This window comes from Chaetodon trifascialis, chromosome 2 (genome assembly GCF_039877785.1).
Source record: "Chaetodon trifascialis isolate fChaTrf1 chromosome 2, fChaTrf1.hap1, whole genome shotgun sequence".
Classification (NCBI taxonomy): Eukaryota; Metazoa; Chordata; class Actinopteri; order Chaetodontiformes; family Chaetodontidae; genus Chaetodon; species Chaetodon trifascialis.
The window spans coordinates 5,235,599-5,248,130 of NC_092057.1; the positions used below are offsets into that span (position 1 = coordinate 5,235,599).

Here is a 12,532-nt window from a genome sequence, read left to right on the forward strand (position 1 = left end):
AATCCTAGTCTTCGCAAAACCAGAGAAGTCTAACACAGCTTTCTAGATACTTTTCATACCATCTTTGATTAAAAACAGGCTGCCAATGATGACACCATCTGAGAGCAGGGTAGATAAAAGTTTAAATGAACAGCCTGCAACACCTTCACTCTATGGAACCATTCCAAACTTCTTGTGCAATAATATCAAATGCAGTCACATTTCAACATCAATAAAAACAAACTCAGATGTGCAAAATGCAACCTTGATTGTTTGCTGTTCGGCTCGCACCACCTTTGCATCTAGATGCTGCAGGATGAGGAGGATGTTTGCAAGCAGACACCAGGAATATCAATTCATAATGTACTTGACACAGTTTTGTTGAACAACACATCATTTAGTGATAATTCTCTGCATGTTAATAATCTGATCTGAAGCCAGGCTGTAGCCTATACGCAGTGTTCCCACTGAATATGCATTTCTGACCGCACAGAGGATAAACATGTTATTTAATCATCAACATGTTTTCAATCGTCATCGCTTAAGTAGGATGAACAAACCCCAGGTGGTGTACACATAGTACGAGAGACTTTCTGCGGAGAGGCAGGCTGAATGCATATCATTCAGCACTTAAACGATACGTGCCATCCGTGTAGTAGGGCAACTTAAGGTGAACAGCAATCTGTGTCAAAAGTGGGACTGGGAGATGGCCTTATTTATGTGGTCAGAGTCTCACGAGAGACACATGACCACTTTGCATAACATGTTATTTATTTTCTATCAATCTTGGGATTTTTCAACTTTAGATAACGCATAAATTTACATAAAACATGAATAAAATATGAGTAATATATTAACCAATGTGCCTGTGATGATGATATGTCTTTCCTGATCTGGAATCAGTGAAACAGGCCTTTATTTGAAATGTTGTAAAGTGTAAATTTTCACACTGATACAGTCACACTTGAACAATTCTGTCTGTAATTATACCTCAGGGTGAGTTAATTAAAATCTTGCAAGTTGGTTGTGTAACTTCAATTTTGCCTTTATTTCACTGCTTTTGTGCCAGTAACAGTAGAGATACCATATTAGATAATTCACTAACTTTCTTACTTGGATGAACAGGTGTGATGAAATCAGAGGATAAAATATTGCTCATGTTTGAAAATTATATCATGGCAGCAACGGAGGTTTTGTTTCTTTTGTATTTCCTGTATACAATCTCTGTTAGTGCATAATAACTGTAAGGAAGTCCATACAAAATAATCACATATGCGTTTTTATTGACACTATAGCTCAAGGCTCTCACTCTCTCTCTCTCTCTCTCTCTCTTTTTTACAATCTGCCTACACTGACCAGAGTTCAGGTATCAAGAACATGCTAGTTCCCATAGCAACCCTTGGTAAAATTCAAAAGCATACATCCCCATTGCTGACCTTCATAAGCAAGAGTCTTGTCATTCACTTGTGGGGTTATTCAGTGCGCTTACCAGATACATGAGCATGTACGGGCGACACTAAACACTCAGACAAACAGAATGAGACCAGGTTTCTCATCAAATTATGCATGTTGACGAGAAAATGGTAAGCTATGGCAAATGGACAGATTCAATGAAAACAGGCCAGTGATGCCTGCACAGATGGGCTCAAAGTTGCCACAAATAGGCATGAAATGTACCACATGCAGCATGAGCGTTCAACAACAAAAAGTATTGGCCACCGTGGTGGGGGGAGGGGAGTTGGTGATGATGTGTGTGTTTTGATCCCGCTCCAGCAGTCTTCCATGTTACTGGACAGTTGGCCAGCACAGTTTAGGGGCAAAAGCACTTCCAGTAAAACATTCATGAAACAAGTAGTGATTTAGGGTTTCTGTCAAATAAATATGAGCATGTGAAGAGTTTGCTTTGTCAGGATGAGCCCACAGAGAAGTATCACTAACTCTGCAATTCCCCTCATCTCTGGAGAAGGTTTTAGCTTCTTCTGTTAGCATCTTAAAACCAAAACAATCACACGTCTTAGCATCATTGTTCTGGTTTTACAGCCTCCAACTTTACTGTTTTGGTTGACTCTCTCTGTTCTCATCAGTGTTGTTTCAAGACACAAGACAAAGCTCTGTTAAACCCCATGGTGCGCGAACATGAAAGGCACCAAATGACTAGCCGGTGAACATGTTAGCAGGTAAACAGAAAGATATTTCCCTCAGGAGCTGGTGGAGAGTAAAAGCAAAACTAAATGAGGAGTGAATATTGGAGTCTCATTCATCAGGATTATCGCGACGCCCCATGAATGCTAATGTTGCGCCGTATCGGCCAGATGAACAAAGTTTGCGAACAAGTTCACAATGTCAACTTAAATTGTGCTATGTGTTGCGTTTACAGCTTGTTTTCACTGCCCCCTTGTGGACAAAGAAAATCTGATATCGCAGGTTTGATATTTTAGCCGCTATTTTCCAAAGAAAGGAATTGCTGGATGCAAAGTCAACGGTAAAACATTTTAACCTGTTAAAGTCATGAGAAAGAGGAGAGGAATGCAACCGAGCGGCTCACTTCTGAGACGGCTACAATACGTGAATACGTGAGAATAACCGCCAAACTGGAACACCGAGCAGCTGAGGGAGGGCGGTGGCGACGGACTTCTACGCTGATTAAAGCTACCTCTGTAATTACCACAAACGACGGGGACAGGGTCTTCTGCTGAGTTGACGAGTGTTTTGTTTCAGAGTTAACATGCTCCAATTCACCTGTCCCCATGAGGCGCACCGCACACCTCTGTGATGCCTTTGGCCCTCTCAGCTACTGGAGTTGTCTGCTTTGTGTCTAAAGTGGAGTGAAGGCCTGCTCCTAATCACAGCAGTCACTTATCTGACAGGATATCCCCTCTCAAAGGCTATTTTTAGCACTCGTGTGTGTAGATATATTCACATATATACATATATCTACAATGCTATGATTATCTCCGATTTGACAGAAATGGCAGCGCTTGAAAGCTCAGTGGGATTCAATGGAGCTGCCTTGAATTTCTAGCAATGAGGGAGGCAATTATTACTGATTTCACATCAGCCGTGTTCTGCTGTCAGCCTGCAAATTCTTATGACTGTCGCTGTGGAAAAATCTGTGATGCAAAGCTAAATTAGATTTGCTCATGATGTGTTTGACTGGCACCCATTATGTGCAATGGACAAGTGGGAGCTGCATGAATGGGGGTGGGAAACACTGGTTATATCTCAATTCTCCTGCTTTTTTTTTCTGAAGCAGGTCCCCATTCATGGGTGATTAACAGGCAGATCAGGGAGGTGGGCAGTGTTGCTTGGATGGCTTTGACTAATCTAACTGCTGCTGCTGCCTCGCTTGGGTAATGGCTACAGGCTGGCTTGGAAAACCCAGACAAGCAATGAAGAGAAACATTCAAACTACTGTACAGAGCTCCACTCTGGAAGCCTAAATCCTTCATGCACACTTTTCTGCAGCCACGTGAGACACTGCAGGATGTGACTCGCCTGATTGACAACGCCAGAGATTAGACTGATTATTGGCTGTTGCTGGAGCAAAACCAACACACATGGATGCCATGATGTAATGCCAGTAAAATGTAAACAACAGCTGAATCCAAATGATAGTCATAGCCGTTTGTGTTAATGGTGGTGTCACAGATAAACCCATTGTGCTTCGACCAAAGGGCATCATCAGAGAGCATCTAATCTAAGTTACAGTTTGCACTTGATCTGATTTTGAATGAACTCCATGCGTAGACATGGAGTCTTTCAGTGGTGACTGGCCTTTAAACTAAATTTCACGTCCATTTTCAGTTTTTTCTGTCCATATTTCTCTACGTGGCAGTTTGTGACGGGCTGTCCATGAGCAAAGAGAAGTGTTGCTGACCAAAAGGGTCCAACACCCAGTAGAATTAAAGTCAGAATCAGTTTTGAGATCATGATGGCGTGAAATAAAGTTGTTTTTTTTGTATCATACTTTGACATGCAGTGAATGAAGTGACGTCCTGACCACTCCATAGAGCAGCAGTAGAAATATCGCTCCACCTAGTGGAGGCAGCGGAGGCGGTGTCACAGGGGCAGCAGCCTGACTTCATCTCACTCCTCCAGCAGAATCACTCCTCACTCCTGCCCTGATCCAAACATCCGCGCGCGCGCGCGCGCGCACGAGCTCCGTATAATGGCAAAACCCTTTTTTTATTTTCAGCGGCGGCACGAGAAAAGATGAACAAATAAATACATAAAAACAGCAGAAAGAGGACGGAGGATTCAACAGCAGCGGGCAAAAAGAAACTTGCGGGGGAATTTTGCGATGAAATAAATAAGAAAAGGCTGAGACTTTATTTCAGTCAGCACCGAGCACGGTGCCCTATTTCCAGGCGGCTCTGTCTACCTGCGCCGAGCCCCTCCCCTCTCTCTCCCCTCTGCCTCCCTCCTCCTCCTCCTCCTCCTCCTCGTCGGAGTTTGTGTTGCACTCGTTGCAGTAGGAGGGTCCATGTGCACAGAATGACGTCGCTCTGACTTCAAGTCCGACCGACTCCTTCGTTTGTTTTTAATACTCTTTTTTTTTATATCCAGGGCTCCGAATCGGCAGTCTGCAAAATTGCGGCCATAATGTGAGATCATCTGGCGCTGTCGTCCGACCCGTCGCCGCCGTTCGTCCTGTCAGGAGCAGCCGCCCGCTGTGGAGGATTACTCGTGATAATACGCAGTAGACTTCTCCGGTGCGTCTAGCTGTCAAACTGAAAACTATGTTTTGGGAAGAGTAGCAGGAACACATTTGTTGATATTTATTGACTTTGCTTCGCGTGTCTTTTCTGGTCCTGTGGATTATCGCTGCCCAGCAACACGGCCACCTGACAACTCTGAATGTCGTAATTAAGGTAAGGGAGGACAGAGCTCAGTGCTTGACTGGACATTTTAATTTGGCTCCGGGATGAAAATGAGAGCAAACTGCTCTCTGTTCGCTACCTGCACCCCCGGTCCATTTACTGAGGCAGAGCAATGGAATAAGTTTCACCCGGGACCGTTATAACCGTGTGTGTGCTCCATAATAAAAGTTTATGGACTTTATGTGCAAACAAAAATAGCCACAGTAATTAGATTTGAATTAATTGTAGTTTTTATTGCATCTCTGCGCAGAGCTGCCGAGAGCTGCGGAGAAACATCTAGTGATGTCAAATTCTGTCTAAAAATATGACTTAAATTATTCAGATTTTCTTGCTTCTGCACTTAGTCCGGCCTGTCAGTCAAAAAGCCGCCAATGAGACGAGTTTCGCGCAGAAAAGGACAACTTAAGCAGCAACAACAGAAGGAAAATCGTCTTTTTAGTATTTATTCTGCGCAAACGCAAAATGGAGAGATATGCAGAGAGTTGCCCTACAGAGGCAGTACAATCACGGCAGGAGCGAGAGGGAGGAATTAAAAGGCTGACACCTCTTTCTTTTTCTGTTCATTTAGTGATGCGCACATACTGTGCGTGGTTTATTATGCAGGTGACCTAAATAACTTTAACTCTGATCTTGGCTACTTCAGAGCTGCGAGCTCTTCAAAGAGTGCACCATGGCATTGCAAAATACATATTCAAAGAGCACCTAAAGCAATGCCTTCTCATTGCAATCTGTGTCGTCAAGTGTCTCATTGTTGCCTGCACGGGTGTCTCTTTCGCACATGACAGAGCTGCGCTGCCCGCAGAAGCAACATTTCAAGTTATGTCGCAGCAATGTTGTGGCTGCAAGAGCTATAACTATTGAGTGACAGCATTCGGGCCAATCCATGAATGGCCTCATGGGGCTGGTGGCTTTCTGGCCGGGCTGTCCAATAGGAGCGCAGAAGAGGCGGGGGTTTGAACGAAAAGCCCAGGCGACGTCACGTCCATGCGTTAACCCTTGCGGTGCAGATTTCTTCAAGTTATCAGACTGTACATCTCCTGTAGTGCAGTGATAAGGAGCTTTAGCGGTGGGAGAGGAGAAATACTGTACCGCCTCGCTTTGGACTTCCTCACATTTAACATATTGTGAACACGATTCATGTTTTTGTCTCGGTATTCTTTCAAAGTGAGTCATTATGATATCAGAATAAGTGAAATGTGTTCTGAGTTATTTGTAGATGAAACATTTCTACATCTTCACACAGCCCTTTTTCCTTACTACCTTTTTTGTCTCATTAGGTTTTTATCCACTGAAGCGAACTTACTGCCTTGGCATGTATCTAAAACTAAAAAGACTATATTTATACTACAGATTTAATATTCCTAAATATATCATTTAATCTCACATGAAACCTTTAATCTCTGCTTAAAGGTAAATACCCTTAATACACCTGCCGCTCAGCTGTTATCATGAAACCAATGCCCTGTGTGCAGCTGGACTATGACAAACACTGAACTGTTCTCATGCTTTTCATTTGTCTTTCTCCCTCATTTACAAGGTGAATCAATGAGCCAGCAATGGAGACCAAAAGATACCAAAGTTTCTTTGATGGAAGTGACACAGAGAACAGATGGTCGCAGGTCCCCAGCACCATGGAGCACTGCTGCAGCACAGAGGATTCAGGTCTGACCAACAGTGATATCCTGATGGACATAGTCAATGTAAGCTGCCCTGCTGGGAGCCCGGCCACAGACTGCAAAGACGACAATACAAAGAAGCAGGAGCAGCCAATGATTCGGCTCAGCCAGAACCAGCCATTTGTTCTCCCACACTTCAACAACTCTCTCCATGGTCATAAGCAGGAAATGGACTCCAAGGAGCTTTCCAAGACTGTAGCTGAGTCTATGGGCCTGTATATGAATGCTGCCAGGGAGGCAGACTTTGCCTTTAGCCAGCATGGGGGCAGTACCAGCCCTGGGAAGATGTATCCAGTGTGTGGGCGGTCTCTCGAGGAGACCCAGTGTGGTTCCACAAAGAGCCCCAAATTAAAGCCATTTGGTTTCCAGCAGCCCAGCACCACTCCCCGAGAATGCACCGCTGGGACTCCAGTTAGCTCAGCTGCAATGCTGGCCTCGTCCCTGTCCTGCAGTCCCCAGACCTCCAGCTCCATCTCGAGCCCCGGGGGCAGCAACAATATGGTGTCGTCAACCACCAGTCCCACGTGCTTTGGACCAATGTGCTCGTCCGTCGGTAGTCCTGTCAGCCAGACGTCTTGTGCCGCAACTCTGGCCAACATCAAGCGCAGGAATTCAGCCACATGTAGCCCCGTAGAGTCCAGCACAGTGGGCTCACCACCACTCACCAGCCCGCTCAATGTCATGAGGTCCCCCATGTCCAGCCCCCAGAGTATGAGTAGTGTGAGATCGCCTCCGTCCTGCAGCACTACCTGTAACATGAGGTCGTCGGTCTCAAGCCCTACAGGTGGCAGCTGCATCAGCACTGCCAACAACTGCAACACAGTAAGGCCCTCCATTTCCAGTCCGGCCACAGGGGGACCCATGGCGGTCAGCAGCCCACAGAACCCCTCCTCAGGTGGGTTTCCTGTGTCCAGTCCAGCAGGGGGACTGGGTTTGGTTCAGAACGACACCAACAGCCCAGAAGCCGCAGGTCTGACCAGAGACACGGACTTCAAGAACTTTGAATTCCCCAAAGTAGAGACGGTAGACGGGGAGGTGTTCAATGTCGGCTTAGACCAGATGGGCATGGTTAAGTACATTAAGAATGAGCCTGGGACTGACTTCAGGAGCATGTGTTTAGGCAGCTCCAAATGTAGTGCAAGTAGCACACCGTTCATCACGCAGATTAAGAGTGAGCCAAACAAAAATGAGGGATGTATGAACCAGCAGTCCTATGGCGAGCAGTCACCATCTCTTGGTCTCTTTCCTGCATCTGAGACCACCTATTTGTCACTGAGGAATAACATTGATGAGTACAGTCTTTCTGGTATCTTAGGACCCCCTGTCTCGTCCATGAATGGGAACTATGAGTCCGATTTGTTCTCCAACAATGTCTTGTCTAAAGGGGTTAAGCAGGAGTCCACTGATGGCAGCTATTACCAAGAGAATAACAGCATGCCCACATCGGCCATTGTTGGAGTTAATTCCGGTGGACATTCATTCCATTACCAGATTGGAGCGCAAGGAACAATGTCTTTCACGCGGCATGATGTGAGGGACCAGTCCAACCCTTTGTTGAATCTTATTTCGCCCGTAACGGCGTTAATGGAGTCGTGGAAATCTCGACCAGGCATGGCACAGGGGTCACTGGGAGCCAGAGGTGAGGGATACCCGGGTCAGAACTGCATCACCGAGAGGTAAGGAGAGTGAAGTCTTTCAGCGTATCTCCGTCAGATCTCACTTTCAGATCATTTTCTGAAATGTGATTTCCAAAACAATGTTGCCTATGGCACGTGTCTTTGGAGGATCAGATAGATGGTGAGCCAGTTACAGCCAGAGTCACATTGCACAAGGGATTTAGGGCGTTTGCTTTGAACAGCGCAAAAATAATAACAACAGCAGGGCTTGGGAAAGGCAGCGGGATCCTGGCTGAGGGAACAGGAATTAAAGGACGGGGTCCGGGTCATTGTTATAGTAGCATGTGATCACAACATCATCTCTGCTAGCACTCCTCTGTGTTCCACTGTAACACAGAGCCAAAGTTTACCTCTTATCAGGAGCATGTGTATGTAGAACGACAAAATTTATTGGTCTGTTATCAGGAGGTCCAGCTAAGACCTTGTGTAATGCAAATATCTATTTTTATGGGCCTCACAAATTATGAATGATTGATCACATGCTTTTGTTGCCCAACTGATGAAATAAACAGTTGCTTTCGTGAGAGTGGGGGCTGAAACAAATCAAACAGGCCAAAGGGAGAAAAAAAAAATCTATACTAGCCGCCAATCTGGCAAAGTGAAACTTTGACACAGTTGTTTTGCTTCCAGTGTATTCTGGTGTCCTAGTTGTATGTGAAGCTGCAGGAAGTAAATGATCATCAACGCGATTAATAACAGCCATTATCAAAGGCTTAATCTCCACCATGAAACACACGGTAACGCTGAAAATAGAGAGGTATGGACTGTGTGTTCAGCCAACAGCGAGAGGTCCTGGTGTTTATTTACAGTAAATCCGACAAAAGGTTTGTGCTCCTCTGGGGAATTTGGGTGTGATATGATTTTTTTTATGTGTTTTAATAGCATTCACTGTCTATTGGTGTTCTCATCAAATATATTGCTATCATATATTTAAGCATGTTAGAAATGAAGTTTTTACAAGCTGGTGCAAAGAAGCACAAAATAAAGTCATAAACGACTTCCTGTTTACTTGGCACGGGCAGAGAGTCGGATGCTTGCTGCAGGAGAAGTACAGTATTTGAGCGGCTGCTGGGTTGTTGACATTCGCTGCTCGGCTGCGTTTGACTGTGACTTGACCGTGACAGTTCCACACAGACTTTGGGCAGTGATGTTGCGCAGAATCTCAAAATGGAGATTTATTAGATCAAAAGTTTTCCTGATTGAATTTGTGGAAACCAACTTTGCAGATCTCACTGATTGCTCTGCCATTTTCAGCTGTCTGTCTTCATTTTCTGTTTTCATTGGGATTGCGGGGACAAGTTCGGAGGAAGGGCCCGGGGAGGAGTCAGTTTATATTCACATAGGTCATCAACTGCAAGCTGATTTACTGTAGCTTATAAAAGCAATGCGAAACATTGCCGCTGATGGCGGCTGCTACTTCCAAGCATCTATCACACCTTTATTATACAACAGGATATTATGAAAACCCCTTCTCACTGAGGTATGTTGTATATCTAATAACCAGATCCTATACAGTTTTTCCTAATTCATATCTCAATTTCTTTTATTTTTATACTTCCCCTGACAAACATGTATAGTAAGCACATTGTGTATGTGTGTGCGTATGATTATCTTATCAGTATTTTATGTCTTCTCCGTTTGACTTGCTTATTCAGCTTTATATGTACAGTACACGATCGTTTGGAGAGCAGATACTCCGTCTGTGTGTGCGCACCTGTGCCACAACAAGGCTTGTGGCTCTGAGGAGACTGATACAGCCCTGTTACTTTGGAGGAGACCCATATGGCAGGAGGCAAAGCGATGTTGACGGGATCACTGCCACCTTGGTCCTAATGAGATCCAGCTTAGCCCTAATGTCAGACAGGATGACAGTAAAGAGGTGGGCCACATGGCAGCCAGCCAGCCAGCCAGCCAGCCAGGCAGGCGGGGAAGCAGACAGACACAAACACACATATACATACATACAAACAATTAATGCACTCACCCACACATGCCGAGCAGAAACGTCTCAGGTGGAATCATGATTGCAAGAACATTTTTCAGGAGTTGCTGCCTACTTTCAGTGTCCTCTTACGCCAGTGGTGTTGTATTGATTGACAGCTATACATAGATATAAACAGGCTGATTGTATCCTGCCCGAAATCTGAGGGTGCACTGCAGGAAATGTGCAGCACTGTCACGCTTTGGACTAACTACATGGCACCCGGGCCCGATATTTCATAGGCAAAAATGTTACGTAACCATTAAAAAGCACATCTAAAACTCTTTGATCCGCTGAAGCCTTGGATGACAGAGTGTAAAATCCCTCGGCTCTTTTTTTTTCTCACTTTGGTTTCCTCTGTAAATGGTTTTAATTAAAAATGGCTGCTCATCTGAGCAGTCTGGATTACTTTGTGCGAAAACATTTTAACTCAGATTCACAAGAGAGGAGGAGGGAAAAAAAAAGAGGAAAAAAAAAAGAAGAGCCGCGCTCACCAGAACTGTTGTATTCATGCGATGCTTGATTTCAACTTAATCCTTAAACAAACCGGATGACCAGAAAGGAGCCTTGTACCTGATTGGAGGTTTAGATGCTGAGATTTTCTTTCTGAATTTCTTTATGACATTTATTCTCTTGTGGAACATTTAAAAAGCTCTGCACTGCAGTTTGAAGTCCACTCTGAAAGAAATGTGCTTTGAATGAAATATATAAATAGGGAAATTATCATAAAATGACCTACATTAACGTGCTGGATTATGTTTGCTTGCTGCCTAAGTCTCCAAATCTCTTTTCACCCTATTTAGGGCTGTTTGTGCTGGTTTCATAGTAATGTTTCACCAAATAGAATTACTCTAAAACTTGTCAGCCCTCTGACCCGATAATTTCATAATCTGACAAATGGTAAAGACTCAAAATAGAGGTCAGCTTTGTATTTTTTCATTTAGATAAGCTCTCGTTAAACATTTTAGCCTTTCCTACAGCCATGGGAGAAGTAGCACCTTGCTATAGGCTGACACCCTGATTTCAGCTTTCAGCCAATTGCTGTAGATCAACAGAGAGCCCATCACGAGGAAGTACCAGATTCAAGCGGGGAGAATGCTTTGCACTGGACTCTGGCCAACTCTCAATGTTCTGCAGAGGGATGAAAAGGCATACTCCTGAGAGCACAGTAATAAGGCTTTAATTGTATGTTCCTCCACTAAATTAATGGATGGAAATGATTTGATTAATTCAGACACTGCTGGATACTAATATCCAATTAAATCCCAACACCAGGCATGCACAGGAGGCTCCCAGTGCATTATGGGTTCCTGACTATAATGTGGGCAGCTGCTTGTTTGGGTTGTGGAAAGGATGTTACAGGTGAGGGTGTTGGGGAATGGCTGCAGGTCTTGTCTGTCCACACGACAGACATAATAACCTGGCAAAGATGTTGACGTACATCGCATGCAAGCGTATTAATTATGTGCATTCTCATGTGCCATGAGTCAATAATTCAATATGCAGTAGTAATTAAAGGCAGAATACAGTCATTTAATTGGGCTGAATTGTATCTGAAGCACAGACTTCAAGTAACCGGTTTACCCTTTTTGCTTTGTGTAATTTATCTGGCTCAATGCAATTTATTAAAATTAATTAAATCTAAAAGGTAGTTTTAGAATAACACAAGGACCTTCTTTAGCTTCTTTAGCTTGCTCCTGGAGTGTACAGAAATGCACTCTTGAGCAAGATATATAAGAGTTAATGTGGTGGTTCTGCAAAGCAGTGCATGTGACAAACATAATAATTCAATATCTCTAGTTACTGAATGTACTGTATGTGACCAGCACGTACGTTGATAAAAATAATGCAGTGTGGAGGGCAAGAATTATCCACATGTAATGAATAAATTGGGTTCAACGAGTTGAGGGTTAAAGCTGTCATGTGCTCAGCAGAGTATACAATACATTCCTCCCATTCTTACTGCAGACGAGTAACTTCACTTTAAAAGAAAAAGATGTGTTTATTTAAAATGTTCATTTATCAATATGCTTCTCAACAGGCATTTTATGATTAATCCACACTGTGCGGTGGTTCGAGAGGACATTGGGTGAAAAGGTTTTTCAGTGTGATTGAAAAACCCAGTGAAATAATTGATTTTCCACTGAAGGATGCTGGGAATAGCTGATCTCAGCCAACAGTCATTTAAAATGTATATGTACAGTACAGCACGCAGTGTTAACCGTGTACAAGTACCCCGCAGAACAATTGTGTGACATTAAGCAGATGTAATTGGAATGATCGATCAAAATCCACGTCCAACACTTTCTTAGTTACAGAATTTGGCGCGACATCGAGCAC

The 12,532-nt window shown here is 44.0% G+C and overlaps 2 protein-coding genes across 4 annotated transcripts in view; both read left to right on the plus strand.

The window, feature by feature from the left end:
• prmt9 (protein arginine methyltransferase 9) overlaps positions 1 to 12,532 on the plus strand; it is a 176,799-nt gene that overhangs the window by 38,801 nt on the left and 125,466 nt on the right. The gene's annotated exons all lie outside the window — the stretch shown is intronic.
• The window catches only part of nr3c2 (nuclear receptor subfamily 3, group C, member 2), a 69,684-nt gene continuing 61,189 nt past the window's right edge, over positions 4,038 to 12,532 (plus strand). The window contains exons 1-2 of one of the 3 annotated variants that reach the window (XM_070989128.1): positions 4,038 to 4,850; positions 6,397 to 8,211. In XM_070989128.1, the coding sequence (XP_070845229.1) occupies positions 6,416 to 8,211 (1,796 nt within the window). In that variant the 5' untranslated portion in view covers positions 4,038 to 4,850; positions 6,397 to 6,415. The remainder of the gene's footprint in view (positions 4,851 to 6,396; positions 8,212 to 12,532) is intronic. The other 2 variants (XM_070989144.1, XM_070989136.1) reach the window with 2 other exon arrangements.